The sequence below is a fragment of the Artemia franciscana genome, chromosome 2, assembly GCF_032884065.1.
Source record: "Artemia franciscana chromosome 2, ASM3288406v1, whole genome shotgun sequence".
Lineage (NCBI taxonomy): Eukaryota > Metazoa > Arthropoda > Branchiopoda > Anostraca > Artemiidae > Artemia > Artemia franciscana.
In genome coordinates this window covers 17,286,596-17,304,110 of record NC_088864.1, presented here as the reverse complement: position 1 = coordinate 17,304,110, position 17,515 = coordinate 17,286,596, and the positions used below count along the sequence as shown (strand labels likewise).

The following is a 17,515-nucleotide window of genomic DNA, read 5'->3' as shown; positions in this document are numbered from 1 at the left end:
TTTTTATTTCTCTTCATTTTCAGTCAATTATGCATAGACAGTAATGTTTGACCGTTTCACATTTAGATCATTGAAGGATTTTATTTTCTGTCCGTCTGTTTCAAATGGCTCTTTAATTTTCAATTACTTAACTCACTAGCCTAATTGTATAATGTACATTCCCAGATTGCTATGAAATCACGATCTTGTATCAGACTTAGCAGACATCTGCCATGCTTGGGATACTTATGTCATGCTTGGCACAGATCATTCACTCTTAGTACTGTTCTCACAGTTCCGCTATGCTTGGCACACTTCTGCCATGCTTGGTACTAGCCACCTGAGGTATATGATTTCTGAGAGTGAAAAACCTCTCAAACATTCATCCTTTTTCTTTGGGTAGTTTACTTTTGCATGTGCGGACTGTTTGTTTTCGTTGTTGTATTTTAATGGGGGCAGATACGATGGACAAGGGTTTTTAAATTCCTTTTGGGAAATCCCGAACTTTTTACTGTTATCGCTTTTCTTCTATTTCAATAAAAATTCTTTTTTATGTGCTTTAACCCGTATGCGCCTGAGAGGCTATATTTCTTCCAAAATAAGTTCATTAGTACGGTTATGCATTGAGTTTTTTGTTTTACACCAACTTTTCCTCTTGTTATCTTCCCAATAAATTAGTTTTATTTCCATCAATTCTGTTTATGTGCTACTTTTTCATAGTAAATTTATGATGGAATGGCGGATTAGTCTTCTTAGTTATTTAGCAGGATGAGATTGAGGAGCACAAAAACACAAACGTACGCAAACACAGGAACAAGTCTACACACACACATCAAATTACCAATTACGCACTTATTGTTTGATGCAAGCTGTGCTAGAGTTTTGTTCGCAGGAATTCTTCAATTCAATTCAATCATATATATTTAAATAAAAACACATAATTCCATGTACATAATCTGCCAGTCAAGCACAAAAGTGCTTGACTAGGGCAGAAACTTAACTAAAGAATAATTAAACAATCAACTAACAGAAACAACGAATCAACTGGATTTATCAAAAAAGAAAAAAAAGAGAAAAAAGGGGGGTGAGGAAGAGAAAGAAAAGAAAAAAAAGAAAAGAAAAGACCGAAAAGAGGAGGACCGCATGATATTCAAATCTAAACAGTATTTCTGGAACGACCCTTCACTGCTCGCTTGAAGGTAGTAAGGTTATTTGAGTTCCGGATTTCCAAGGGGATTGAATTCCAGATAGCTGTTGCATATCCGTAGAAAGTCCTTTGCGAAAGCCAAGTTGGGTATCGCACAGAAGATTCTACTCCTGGAGGTAATCATACATTCTTTCATGGACTACTTTCTCATAAATCTTCGAAAAAAAGGTAAAATAGAAATGGATCGGTAATTACTCGGTTCATTTTTTGACTTCCCTTTGTGAAGGGGTAGCACTCAGGCTAATTTAAGTCTTTCTGGAAAAGTTCCCTCTTCAAGTGATAAATTAATCAGATGAGTCAAAATAGAAATAACAATTGTTTTTGTTGCTTTAACGATACTTCATCTACTCCACAGGATTGTTATTTCATACACATAATTATTTCATTTATTTCATTTTCATCACAATTTGTAAAAAGGAATTCAGAAGTAACATGACGAGGTTTAAGTTTGGGGACTGGTGGACTTCGAGAACTGAAGATTAAAAGAAAATAGCCAGGTGGGTGTTTCACCCACCTGGCTAACTGCTTGCAATTCTCAATACCCAAGGGTTCTCCCAATAGCCAAACAATTTTCATTTCCAAACGGACTCGGTCTCGGTTGAGGTTTGGGAGAGTTCACGCTTTACATTTCAAAACAGACACCCATCTCGAAAATAAAAGATTTGTCTACTTTTCGTACAAGTTCTACCATTTGCATTCAATGCACATCGAATCAAAATCTCTGAGCGAAAAAATATAGGATTACCCTTTAAATTGATGTGCAAAAGAAAACACTATTTTTAGCTCAGCAGTGGGTATATTTTCTTTTACATAACCTGTTCATTTAAATTAATCTCCGTAGAATCTAACGTGCTTTTGCTAAACAAACATCTTTTGTTTTTTTCTCCCACTTGTTTATGTTTTTGTCAAGTCTCATAAACGAGTTTGCTATCGAATAGATACTAGCAGTGGCGTTATTAAGATTCTTAGAATCTGTTTCAGAAATTGGGCGGGAACAAAAAAGACCATTAGCCTTATATTGTTGTTGCGTTCTCCAATATTTTTTCTTAGTCTATAATTCATTTCTCCGTGCAAAGCCCCCGCCTCCTTGTGCATATAAGTCATTAGCCTAGTTAGAGCTAAATTATGAGCGTATTACCTACTCTGTAAGATCAGTATTAAATCTAACAACTTTCCATGTGCTAACCTAATGTAAATTATGAAAATTCCTTTGGCATTCTATGCTAATTGGCAGGGAAACAACAGGCAAAAACTGTTTTGAAAACGTAACTTTGTGCTTCTCTAAAAAGTTAATTTGACACGGCAAATTCAAACCTTTGACGTAATCAGGGATTGTAATACTTTAAAGTTGTTGACAATGAAGCAACAAAAGTTGCTTACGTGTTCTCACTGAAGCAGCTCAAGTTAGCTTCTGTGACGCTCGGCAACATTAGCGCCAATGTAGTTGTTGACACTGGTTGGTCTTTATTTCTTGGTTTTGGATTTTATTTGTTTTTAGCATATTTTAGTTTTTAATTTTGTTTTATTAGCGTTTAAGATCCCTCGTTTCCTGCAGGCAAAATATCTGCGTCGGTTTAGTTTTAACATTTCTTTGTACTGGCCGCAGTCCCGTTTGTTTCTTCATTTTTGAGATTTCTCTCTTTGTTTTTTTTTTTATCATTACACTGCTCTTAATTACCTCGTATATCAAGAGGTAAAATAATAATATTAAGTGTCATGAACTCTAAGAATGCATATCTGAATAAACAACCCAGGAGGTATTAATAATGCTTTATAAAATATTTTTAATGAATTTTAATATACGCCCTTTTCTTTCAATCCCTAATCCTTTTAGAAATTCAAAAGCACATAATAGCTAATGCTTGTCAGAACTTGTTCTTGACGTCAAATTGATCCTAAAGTTATCCTAAGCTATTTAGCACGAGTTCAAAATTCCTTTTGGCTTTGAAATGGAAACTGAGTCTAGTATTCCGTAGGAAAAAGTCTTTTCAATTGACAAAGTGGACTGTTAGGCTAATTCGTAATCTGAATTGCAAATGTGCACATTGAACTGGTAATCGAGATGATGAAGATTTCATTCAACTGATAATTGAGATCGTGAGCTCACAATTTTGATTGTGAGCATGATAACTTTGTTCACAAAAAGGATATAGGTCTATACACTTGGCTTTGCTGAGTCTTCAGTCGGGCATATGAGTTTGGGTCATTGTAATTAATTAAGGTCATTATAATGTGGGGAAGTTACATGGATGACGTAGTTTCACTTTGGAACTATGGGGAAAATGAACTTAGGTTTTTTTTTAGATCGCTTTAACACATATGATAAGAATCTACAGTTTACCTTAGAAATTGAAATTTCAAATAAAATCTCATTCCTAGATGTGCTAATTATTCGTAAGTTAGATGAACTCAATTTTACTATTTACAGAAAACCAACACAAAACAATAGATATTTACATTTTCAATCAAACCATCGCCCATAAGTTAAAAGAGGTGTCGTAATATCTCTCGTAGTTCGTGCCCTAAACATTTGTTCTCATTCCCACATCATAGCTGAACTAGACTTTATCAGGGACATACTTTTTGGAAATGGGTATCTTCGTTTATTTATCAATAATACATTTAGCCGTGGGCTGAAAAGACACTCGTAAAATCAACGATAAATTACCATGTGAGAATCCCGATAAGCCCCAAAACATAATTTACCTCCCATATATCCCAAAAATCACTAGGAATCTTAAAAAAGTTTGCACACAAAATAATCTGTATGTTGTATTTACCAAAAATTTGAAAATCATAAATCTCCTAAATTCTGGTAAAGATAAAACTCCAGTTACTCGCCAAAGAGGTGTCTATCAAATGCCATGCAACCGTGGCAAATTCTATGTAGGGGAACTCACCAGAATTTGAAGGACATAGGGCCGAAATATTCATTCTAATTTGTTTCCCACTGTCTTAAGAAATTCCCTATTGTTTTTCTTGTTTTTGGAATCTAGGTTGTGAATTTGACAACTTTGTACGAAAAAAAGACTGTCAATTTCGACTATGGATTTTACTGGGTTGCGGGTTGGACTTGTAAATTTTGCTGTTTCTCTGTTTGCAGTTCGAAAATCTAGTTCTATAAGCCAGTTTTATCAACTTTTTGGTTCCGCTGATGATTCTGAATCTTGTTTTTAGAATTTTGCTTTTCAGTAAAAAGACTTCGAGTTTGAGAAAGTATTGCAGAAAGTAGTGTATTTTGCTTTGAAACCGATTTAGTGCATACCAATTTTTTGGACAAAAAATGAAAAATGAAGTGTTTCGATTTTTGGCGGCTTGAAAATTTGTTTGCTTCGAATTTTAAATTGACTCCTGCTAGGAGTGACTAACACTATTCAATAATTTTGGAAATTTATGAATATCTATTTGATCTATTCAGCTATGATGATTCAAAAAATGATATGCCACACAGAAAAATTTTAAAAATAGGTTGAAACATGTATTAGGGGTTATTTTAATTAATTATTTATTTAATATTTTTCTGGGCGTTCACCTTGGGCTCCTATATATATATATACATAAGTTTATTCGCATACAAACATGATTATTCGGCCAGATATGTGAATATTTCAGCTGTTTGCATATTTTGGTTAAAATACATCCGATTTTTCAATATATCCCACAATTTCATGAATCTTAACTTCTTTGATAATTTGGATGAATATATGGCATGAAATCAATAGACAGGGCAAGATCCAACTGGATACTGAAAAATTTATTTTGTCATTCAGAAATCACAAAAAAAACTATGCTACATAGCTAATAAAGACCACAAGAATAGGTTGCTTCTAATGAAACCAATGGAATAAAGTCCCAGAAAAAGCTAGATTTGAAGATAATATTAGCAGGCCAATTTAGATGGCTATGCATATTTCGAAAATTATAGGCCAGTTTATTTCATTTTTTGCGGTGTTGCATGGGTTCTGCACAAAAAGGCCTTTATTGGGCATAGCAGCTGAATATCTAGACTAGCATGATCCAAGTTGATTCTCTCAGGGGTATTTTTGAGTAGTCAATTTGTTTCTAAACTAGAATAGAAGTCAGACAGAAAATATGGAGTATACTATTAGATTTCCCACTTGCAGCTATTTTAATTATTATCATTACTGATATTTTTGATGCATCCAAGTCTCATACCCTAAAAATCTGAATTAATATAGTTTCTTACAAAATCGGACGCAAATAAATTGTCTAGTGTGACCCCTATAGTAATTGTCGCGTTAACATGCGAATTTCGTGTCCGATTTCTTAATGCAATATTTCACCACGAAAAATCGTATATGTGGGAACCAAGGGTAAAAAAAAACAGTTTTGATTATTATATCAGCTTTGTTATAAAATAGCGTGTTCAAAATGAAGTTTCTGAAACTTTCTAAGGTGAAACACCCTACGTGTGATTGGATAAACGTGAAGAAAGAAAGAAAACTAGTAATTTGTTATGAACCAACAAAACTAACAAATAATTCCCTTACATTGAAACTCTATAGTTCAAAATCCATAATGTAAATTTAGCAGTTTCTTTTATCAGATTCATCGTTTAAGGTTACTCTCAAAAATAGTGTCAGAAAAGGAAGATAAAACAATATTCTGGAAAATCTTTTATTTCTTTATGTAGTGCCCCAAGTCTAAACAATCGAAAGTTATATACTCAAATCCTATTCTTCTAGCCTGGTCTATGGAGTTATGTCGTGGAGCGAGATGGCACCAGTAAGCAACCGCATATAGTTAAAGTTACAACGCGGCAATTTTCAGCCCATGGTGAAAAGTTGTCAGTTAAAATTTTTACATCTGTTGAAACGGCGGAGGGAAATGCAACAATTGAGCCAATAAAACTATTCGCAGAGGTAAGTGATTTATTCTTTCCAATTGTTTTTCGTCAAATTAGCATTCTTTAGGTTTGGATTTTTGTTGTTGTCTTGCATTATTATTATTATTTTTTTGTGTTATACTTCTCCTCCTCTAGCTCAACAATAATATTAAATTAATATTTCGTAAAACAATTGTTTTGGACATCACTGCAGCTTTCCCTAAAATTACAAGGTGAACCAATAGCAAATAAAATTAATCATGACGAATACCTTGAACTCAGATTAATAAATTAATTTTCAATTTGATAAGCCTGCCTTGTTTTTAGTAGCCTACAAACTTTCTTTTTGAAATATTCTTTTCTTTAGGGGGAGGGATATCAAGGTTAAAAAAATTTGTTTGATGTGAAAGTCTTATATATTTTAGAAAGTTGCAAAATTTGGCACGTATATGGTCAATCAAAGGAGAGTTGGGTTGAAGCCTTTGAACTAACCCAGCTTTAGAACTTAGATCAGGCCTATGATTCAGGTTACCTTGTGCAGAAGAATTGTTGCATAAAAATTACTTGAGAAATAAAATTATTAATTAATTTAAAAACTGAAAAAAATATTTCAATAAGTGAAAATTTTGTGGGAGACGCGGGAGGGTGCTAATCATGATTTTTGCCCTGGGCGTAAGAGAGGCCAGAAACACCACTGGTGCTCTTCCTTGTGCTAGAGTATGACTGAGGTCTGTGTTTTATTGGACGTGATCTTGAGTCATAGGTGGTGACAATTTTGAGCCGGAAAGGGACATAAGGACATCCTTTTATTCTTTATTGTGGAAAAGGCGAAAAATTTCCTCAGAAAAGGACAGGATCATTTCAGTAGTGGGATCCTTTCATTCTCAAATGCAGAGGAGGACGCTCTCCCAGTGAAGTACAAAGTATTAAATTTTTTCCTTTAATTATAAATTGATCGTAAATTCTCCACAAAATTTAAATAAGCTTAATTCGGTCATACTAAATTTACTAGTTTTTAATCTTAAAATTGGAATGCAATAAATCAGTGAAATATTTAATTTCAATTTAGTTGACTTTTGAAATCGACTAGAAATCTGAAGTCTGATAAAAATGTACCATTAAAATGTTGCATTCGTACGTAGTCAGGATTTTTTGGTGGGGGGATTCGGGTTGAGAAAATTTCTTCGCTCCCAAAACCAAAAGACACAGTTTATAGTTGGTCGATAGTAAATTTTTTTCAAGGAGGGGGCATGAAATTTGAAAAAATAGCCTTATGTTCTTTTGAATTCTACAGCACTGTTCATCTTTTTCATATAATCTATCTATCTGTAAGATAGTCTTAGAAAACCTCATGGTGTACTACTGGTTAGTTTTACAGTTTTTCGTCATCTCTAAGACCATATTACTCAGCTCCACAATTTATATTAATAAAATGTATTAATTTAAATATTTTGGGAAAGCTTTTTTGCTGGTAGCTTAAAAATTTTATTTTGCTTTCTTGTAATCGAGAAAGGCTGACATCAACACTAAACCTTACGTACACCATCACGTAGACTTTTGATACAAACTTAAATGTTGTTGAAAAATAAAATTATTTAGAAATATTTTGACATCTAACAGCTACCGTATTAAACTTCTTTAAAGAAAATCCACATTTATTCTTAAGATTATTCATAATCCACATGTATGTGGTGGGCGCCTCAATTTATTAAGGTGGGCGACTCAGTTTTGTTTTTGGATTTTGTTTATATTTTTTTGTGTTGATATTTTTTCTCCCCTGTTCTTTCCTGGCTATGGAGCCTCGTGGGGGAGATTGTCTTGAAGTAATTTTTTACTTATGAATTTCGTTGTTAAATAAAGAACTCGGAACTCATATGTTATTTGGGTTTTTGTTCAATGTTTTTAGAAATGTTATTAATTAGGTATTTGTTTGAAGGTGAAACAAGGACGGCAACCTGTTTTGAATGCAAAAGTTGAAGCAACTGTAACATCGAACCAACATTCATTTGCTGTTCCTATTCCTCTCTTCGATAATGGCAATGGCGGTAAGTATTTAAGATTTTTTTTTTTCTTGTATTATTTGCACTCCAGATAGAGGATGAGGATTGAAAATTTAATCCCTCTGCGTTTAATCCGAAGGACCTTTTGGGCCAACCTTAGGAATGTGGCCCTAAAGCTACAATTTCACGGTTGGTTCGTTTCTGGGGCAAAAAGGAAGCATTTACCCTTTTGTGTTATTATAGAGTTTAGTTCATATGAGTCCTCGTGCAAGACCGTTACCAGAAATTTTCACAGGGAGGTGAGAGCAAGTACTATCAGGATTTGTTTTTACCAGGCATTTCTACTTTTGATAAAAAGTTTAAAAATCAAAACGGCAAAAAAACTTTGAGGTGGTCTTTGCCGAGTGGTTAAGGCGTCTGAGTTTAAAGTGGATTCCCTATGGGGGTGTCCATTCGAATTCTATAGCCCGCGGTAAAATTTTGTGTCTTTAGAATCATGTGTTGTACGATAATATTTACTGCATTTGGCTATTTCTATGGCACAAAATAAATTCAGAGCTTGGCCAAATTTCGGAGCATCTTTCTTCATACATAGATTAAAGTATTTATTTGTCTTTCTTTTCAGGGACTTGCAGCTCAATTATTCCAACTAAAAATGTGAAATTTTTTATTAAGATTTATTAAGTTTAGTGCTACCCATAAAAAGCAACAAGCCTGAGGAAATTGGCCTAATTCTTGAAAAAGGTGTCAATAACTACTCAGTTAAATATTTTTCGAAGCAGCAAATCGTTCTTTTTTCAATATTTATCTATCAAAAATTCAACATAGGCAGTCAAATTTATCAAAATACCAATTTATCAATTGTATTTAAGACATTATTTTCCACACAAAAGCTTCGGGGGGAGGGCTTTATCTCCCCTAGCCCTCCCTCTGGGTACGATCATGTAAGTATATATATATATATATATATATATATATATATATATATATATATATATATATATATATCCATATATATAAAAATAAGTTGTCTGTGTGTGTGTGTGTGTGTCGAGTGACGTCATTTTTGTGTGTCGACTGACGCCATGTTTGTCGACTGACGTCATTATAAGGATTGAGCTGTATGCGTCATGAAGTTGTTTGTCGACTGACGTCATGTTTGTCAACTGATGAAATTACATACCGGGACACAAATGACGACCGGGACACAGGGAATATAAATGACGACCGGGAACCTCAAAGAGAAATTACACACTGGGACACCCGGACACAAATCACGACCGGGACACAGGGAATATAAATGACGACCAGGACATAGGGACACAACTACAACGGGGACGCCGGGGGCACAGGCGGGATATATAAATGACGACCGGGACACAGGGATTGTTCGAATAGAAATTACAGACCGGGACACAAATGACGACCGGGACACTGGGACACAGGGAATATAAATGACGACCGGGACACTCAAAGAGAAATTACAAACTGGGATACCGGGACACAAATGACGACCGGGACACAGGGAACATAAATGACGACCGGGACACAGGGACACATCATTAGAATAATGAGGTATAGATCTGAATACGGATTGTTTTTCCCATGGACAATTATATGTTGCATGTTCAAGAGTCAGTAAACCTGACAATCTATTTATATGCACAGACAATGGGACAGCGAAGAATGTTGTATATTCGCATGTTTTACGTAGTTAAAAACATATATATATATATATATATATATATATATATATATATATATATATATATATATATATATATATATATATATATATATATATATATATATATATATATATATATATATATATATATATATATATATATATATATATATATATATATATATATCTATATATATATAAATAAGTTGTCTGTCTGTGTGTCTGTCTGTCAGGTGACGTCATGTTTCTGTGTCGACTGACGTCATGAAGTTAGTTGTCGTCATTTTTGCTATGACGGTGACGTCATTAAAGATATTTAAGACATATATGTTCACGTAGAAATCTATTAATGTTTAAGTTTAAAATGACTGATGAACTTACAATTGCAAAAGCCGATGAAGATGCTCAAAGAGTCTATGTCAAAAAACTTGCTGCTGATAGAGAAAGTCAGAAAAGAAAGCGTGCCGAGGAATCAAAAGAACAGCAAGGAAACAGGCTTGAGGCTGATAGAGAAAGAAAGAACAGAAAGCGTGCCGAGGAACTACCAGAGCAACGCGAAAGCAGACTTGCTGCTAAAAGAGAAAGTGAAAAAAGAAGGCGTGCCGAGGAATCACAAAAACAGCAAGAAATCAGGCTTGCTGCTGATAGAGAAAGTAAGAAAAGAAAGCGTGCCGGAGAATCACAAGAACAGCAAGAAATCAGGCTTGCTGCTGATAGAGAAAGTAAGAAAAGAAAGCGTGCCGAAGAATCAGAGCAACCTGAAAGGTATCGCCTGGCATTCAGGTACAGCCCAGTCGATGATTATAGCTTGAGTAGATGTGTTCAAATCGGGACAATGTCTAAAATTTGTCCCTATTGCAAGGCCTTGAAATTCAATAGTGAAACAATGGGAATGTGTTGCGCCTCAGGAAAAGTTAAACTTCCTCTATTGGCTGCACCACCAGAGCCATTGAAGACTTTCCTTACTGGAACTACGTCAGAATCTAAGCGTTTTTTGTCACAAATCAGAAAATACTACTCATGTTTCCAAATGACGTCGTTTGGAGCCCAAATCGAAAATCCAGATCAATTTATGTCTACTTTCAAAGTAAAAGGGCAAATTTATCATAGAGCAGGGTCCCTTCTACCATTCTCAGGCGAGAATCATAAATTTTTACAATTGTACTTCATCAGTGATAGAAATTCTGAATTGAATGCACGTTGCGAAATTTCTCCCAACGTTGAAAGGACAATCGTTTCCCAATTGCAACATCTTTTCCACGAAAATAATAATTTAGTGCGTCTGTTCAAAACAGCCATCGATTTGATGCCAACTGATACGCATAAAATTGTTATTTCCGCCGACAAAACGCCTCCTGGCCAACATGTGCGTAGATACAATGCTCCAACTATCGACGAAGTGGCCATCGTTATGGTCGGTGACCAGTTTTTACCTCGAGATATTATTCTTCATAAGCGAAACGCTCAGTTGTTAAGAATTGCTGAAAATCATCGATGCTACGATGCCCTACAATATCCTATCATTTTTTGGGATGGAGCCGACGGCTATCACTTTAATATTAAATTGATGAATCCAGCCACTAACAAAGAAATGAATAAGAAATGCAGTGCAATGCATTATTATTCCTATAGACTAATGATTCGGCAGGATGAAGAAAATTATATTTTAAAATGCCGTGAATTGTTTCACCAATTTGTCGTTGATATGTATGCTAAAATTGAATCAGAACGTTTGCTATATATCCGCCTGAATCAGACCAAGCTCCGCTCTGAACAATACATTCATTTGCGAGATGCAGTTATAAATGACGGTAATACCACAAACGTTGGAAGATTAACAATTTTACCTTCGTCATATGCTGGCAGTCCCCGTCATATGCATGAATATGCTCAAGATGCTATTGCGTATGTTCGTCTCTATGGTCGTCCAGATTCATTTATTACATTTACATGTAATCAATCTTGGGACGAGATACTGCAGCTTTTACTTCAAGGACAATCGGCGGTTCATAGGCATGACATTACGGCCCGTGTCTTCCGGCAAAAGTTGAAATCACTGATAAACTACATAGTAAAACTTGAAGTGTTTGGGTCAGTGCGATGCTGGATGTACTCAGTGGAATGGCAAAAACGAGGTTTGCCACACGCACATATACTAATCTGGCTACATAAAAAATTTACTTCGAACGAAATTGATGATGTGATTTCCGCTGAAATACCTGATAAAAATGTCGATAAGGGGTTACATGATATTATTGTAAAAAATATGATACATGGACCTTGCGGTGCACTGAACGAAAATTCACCATGCATGGCCAAAGGAAGGTGCACAAAGCAATATCCTCGACTTTTAGTATCCAACACAATTACTGGCAATGATGGTTACCCACAATATAGAAGAAGATCTACTGAAGATGGCGGTAAAACAGCAATAATAAAGAAGCATAACGGTACCACCATCGAAGTAGATAACCAGTGGGTTGCTCCATATTCCCCATTATTATCAAAAACATTTAATGCACACATAAACGTGTAATACTGTAACTCCGTAAAGGCAATCAAATACATATGTAAATACGTCAACAAAGGCAGTGACATGGCAGTTTTTGGCTTGCAGCCCGAAATCAAAGATTTCGACGAAATCGTACAATATCAGGCTGGAAGATACATAAGCAGTAATGAAGCTGTTTGGCGAATTCTTTCATTTCCGATACATGAACGTAGTCCAGCTGTTGTTAACTTAGCGGCACATTTACAGAATTGTCAACGTGTTTATTTCTCGGAAACCAACGTGCAACAAAGAGCCCTGAATCCACCGGATACAAAATTAACAGCTTTTTTTTCGCTTTGCAAAAATGATTCTTTTGCAAAAAAACTGCTGTATACTGAAGTGCCTTCGTATTACACGTGGAATACTAAAAATAAAGTATTTGAACGTCGAAAACAGGGTAAGTCAGTCGACGGCCAACCTACCATCTTCAAAGATACCACGATAGGAAGACTCTACACCGTTCACCCCAATCAACATGAATGCTTCTTTCTACGCCTGCTTTTGGTGAATGTACCCGGTCCGACATCCTTTGAGTATTTGAGAACTGTAAACGGTACTATACATGACACTTACCGTAGTGCATGCCAAGCTCTGAATTTATTGGAGAATGACCAACACTGGGATAACTGCATCAATGACGCGTGCGAAACGTCAACCCCAAGTCAAATTCGTGCATTGTTTGGCATCATTTTAACAACTTGCTCTCCATCAGCTCCTACAGAGTTATGGGAAAAATATAAGTCAAAAATGTCCGAAGATATACTCCATCGAAAACAGTTAGAGACGTCAGATATGACTTTTGATTTTACATCAGAAATTTATAACTACACTTTAGTTATTATAGAAGATTTGTGCGTACGTATGGCAAACAAACCTCTTCAGGATTTGGGAATGCCTTCACCTAACCGTATCGCTGCTGTTTCGACATGTGTAGAATTGGATCGTGAACAAAGTTACAGTACGAGTGATCTATTGTCGTATGTACAAAATAACATTTCCAAGTTAACGTCGGAACAAAAAGACATTTATGATACGATAGACTCAATTTCAGGACGTATACAACTACCTGCTGATTTCTGTAATTTAGTGACGTCCAAAAATGAATTGATTGAAAAAGTATTTCCGAATATTCTAAAAAATTATAAAAATAATAAATGGCTAAGTGAAAGAGCGATTCTCGCACCCAAAAATATAGACGTCCACGAAATCAACAATATTGTTTTGACCAAGATTCGAGACCAGGCAGTCCTTTACAAGTCAGTCGACACAGTTTTGGAACCAAATGAAGCGGTTAATTATCCATCTGAATTTTTAAATTCCATAGATCTTTCAGGGTTTCCACCACACGTGCTACAACTAAAAATAGGCGTACCAGTAATACTTTTAAGAAATATCAACCCACCAAAGCTTTGCAATGGCACGCGACTTGCCGTAAAAAAAACAAAGGAAAACCTAATAGAGGCCACAATCTTGACAGGGCCTTTTGAGGGTGAGGCTGTTCTTATTCCTCGCATTCCCATGATTCCAACGGATCTGCCTTTTCAATTTAAAAGATTGCAATTCCCAATTCGATTAGCATTTGCAATCACCATTAACAAAGCTCAAGGTCAATCATTAGAAAAATGTGGTATAGATCTTAATACTGATTGTTTTTCCCATGGACAATTGTACGTTGCATGTTCGAGGGTCGGTAAACCTGACAATCTATTTATATGCAGCGACAATTGGACAGCGAAGAATGTTGTATATTCGCAAGTTTTACGCAGTTAATTTGTATTGTATCTATCTATCTATCTATCTATATAAAAACGAGTTGTGTGTATGCATGTTTGTTTGTTTGTAAAAAGAGCGTTTGCATATGACGTCATTATTAGTACATACGGCTTTGTATATGCACAGACAATGGGAAAGCCAAGAATGTTGTATATTCGCAATTTTTACGTAGTTTAACTCCTGCAGACGAAATGAATGCTTGCCTGAAAAATTCTAATTAATAGGCACACGTAAAAATATTAAAATTAGCTACAAATATGCGTGTCCGATTGCAAAACGATGACTCTGGTCAAACATTTTCAGATCAATTGCTGGCAATTGGAAACGGAAAGCTCCCAGTAGTGGGAAAGCCAAAAATGTTGTATATTCGCAATTTTTACGTAGTTTGAAACACATATATAAATCTATCTATATTCACAGGTGGGACACAGGGACACAACTACAATGGCGCGTAACTAATATGGCGCGTAACGACTTACGCGCGCGGGGGGGCTTGGGGTGGCGCGAAGCGCCACCCCAACAGCTAGTATATATATATATATATATATATATATATATATATATATATATATATATATATATATATATATATATATATATATATATATATATATATATATATATATATATATATATAATATATATATATATATATATATATATATATATATATATATATATATATATATATATATATATATATATATATATATATATATATATATATATTATATGTGAGTAACAACTTACGCGCGTGGGGGGGGGGGGCTGGGGGGCGCGAAGCACCCCACCAACTAGGTGTTGGGGTGGCGCGAAGCGCCACCCCAATAGCTAGTATATATATATATATATATATATATATATATATATATATATATATATATATATATATATATATATAGCTATGAAAATACTTTACAACTGATACTGTTTTTCAGCCAAACTTAACACAAAAAGGCGATATTTAACCAAAAGTGACTTTAATCTATTCCGATTTATTGAAGTTTCTTTTGTTCAGTGATATTTTTAGCTTTGTGCCTTACTCTTAAAATCCAATCCATATTTCTTACTTTTGGTCAGGTTACCACCCGGTGACGAAAATTCGCTAGACTTTAGTGATTTTTTGATTAACTTAGTGATTTTCTTCAAGAATCTAGTGATTTATGTGCTTATTTAGCAATTTTTTGCTTAGGCAATATAAAAATCACTTGAAACAATGATAAATCACCAGGGGTGGCAACCCTGCTTTTGGTAACAAACTAAACATTGTCTCGTTTCAGATCCTGATGTTACAGAAAATGACGGTATTTACTCTCGATATTTACCATATATTCTTGGTAATCGAACTGAATACTCAATATCTGTTTCTGTTCATGGGTATGAAGATCAAACTTTTTCTGTATATGATTCATCGTTAAGAGACCAGAACCAAAGATCAAAAAGAGCTATTTCATTGGACCCAGGTAATTTGAATTTTTATTATATTTGAATTATAATTGTTTTGATACCTCCCCCCCTCTTTATTTTTTTTTCTTAACAAGCCAAATTTCACTCCATCCGTGGGATGACGAGACAAATTATCAAAAAGGACAAATTAAGTAACATAAATTTCTCGGTCAAGTTTTAATACTGAATCGATGGTCTAAGTTCATTTTCTCCATTTCGTTTATAAGTAAATTTAGACAAAAATTAAATATAAATTAAATTAAGATAAAAAAAAATAATCCTTGTTGTTTTCTCAGTAAACTATCTTGCAGAGCTAAACCCTGGAGAGAATCCATTTTTTATTCTATTCTTGAGTGATTTTAATCCTTTAGTGTATTTGAAAAACTTTTTTGCAACTTGGGGCAGGATTGTAGCCACATCCTCCTCCGAACGGAATTTTTCAAGCTTGATCTTTTTTTTATTATGAACTTAGGATATATGGGAGTCTCTTTTTCTTTTGCTTTTCTGCTCGGGCAGCTCTTTATAAAAGCTAATAGTAAGAAAAACGAAAGAAAATGGGAATCTTAGAAGAAGATATGTCGCTATGAAATTAAAAATTTGAAACGGAAGTAGATAAAAATGATATATTATATACATATGTTCTGCTCTATGTTTTATTATGTTCAATAGCTCTTTAATCTATTTACTGTTTGGTGACGCTTTAGATCAGGGCTTCTTAAACTGTGGGTCGCGACCCCCAGGGGGGTCGCGAGACTACTGAAAGGGGGTCGCAAAGATCTGATACTTTTCAATCATTATAAATAAAATTTTAAAATTAGTATACACACTACGTACAAAAATATAAATACAAATAAAAATCATACAAAATACTATTGTAGTTTTATTAGAATTTTTTTTTTTGAAAAAATTTGCAATGCAAAACTGTTATATAGGGCCTATAAATGAAAATATGGAAGTAGCATTTAACATAATAAATACAACACACTTCTCGATTTTCAACTGAAGCTACGACATTGATGTCTGGCCGCCGGCGTCAGTGTTTGCAAGATAACTTAGTGATTATAAGTACCCAGACGCCCCGTCGCCTTGGGCTTACAGGTTACACATTCTGTTTGTACTTCAGTTTGGACTCAGCTTTGTCTTCGTTGTGACATGTGTATTTACTGTGTAATTTTCAGTTGGTGTTTTTAATTATTACATTAAAGTTCAACTACATTTTGTTTAATTATTTAACCATCATTGATAAATGGCTAATTAAAATTCCAAATAATAAGTCTGTCACGCCGCCACAACCAAGTTGCAGTGCTTCAAATCCGACTTCTAGCAAAACAAAAAAAAGAAAATATGACGAATCATATTTGCAGTATGGCTTCACATGCTCTTCTCACAACAATGAAGAAGAACCCGTGTGCTTAATTTGCAAAGAAGTTTTGGAAACCGTCAAAACTGCAACGACATTTGAATACTAAACATGCAACGTTATCAAAAAAGCCAATAGAATATTTTGAGCGTCTTTTGCAAACATCAAATAAAGAAAAGAACACTTTGGAGAAGTATGTTACTTTGAATGATAAATATCTATTGGCATCGTATGAAGTTTCGTATTTGATAGCAAAAACGAAAAAGCCTTTTACTATTGGAGAGCAACTTTTACTACCTGCAGCTATAAGAATGTCTGAAATTGTTCATGGAAAACAGTATGCTGCTGAAATTAGTAAAATTCCATTATCAAATGACACTGTGTCCAAAAGAATTTCAGACATTAGCAATGATCAATTTCAACAGCTTCTTATGAGGCTTAAAGACAGCTCAAAGTTTGCAATACAACTGGACGAGTCGACAGACATTTCAAAAATGGCACAGTTGTTACTTTTTGTAAGATATATTTATGAGGGAAGAATTCATGAAGATATACTGTTTTGTCGTCCTCTGGAAGGTCATACTCGTGGAAAATATATATATAAAAAAGTAAAAGAGTTTTTTGAAAAAGAAGGATTAAATTTGAAAAATTGTGTTGGTGTGTGGA

General features: G+C 34.6%; 1 protein-coding gene across 3 annotated transcripts in view; it reads left to right on the top strand.

The window, feature by feature from the left end:
• LOC136037991 (calcium-activated chloride channel regulator 1-like) overlaps positions 1 to 17,515 on the top strand; it is a 215,792-nt gene that overhangs the window by 189,446 nt on the left and 8,831 nt on the right. For all 3 annotated transcript variants that reach the window (XM_065720918.1, XM_065720910.1, XM_065720900.1), the window contains 3 exons: positions 5,893 to 6,069; positions 7,969 to 8,077; positions 15,324 to 15,506. In XM_065720918.1, coding sequence (XP_065576990.1) covers positions 5,893 to 6,069; positions 7,969 to 8,077; positions 15,324 to 15,506 — 469 coding nt within the window. The remainder of the gene's footprint in view (positions 1 to 5,892; positions 6,070 to 7,968; positions 8,078 to 15,323; positions 15,507 to 17,515) is intronic.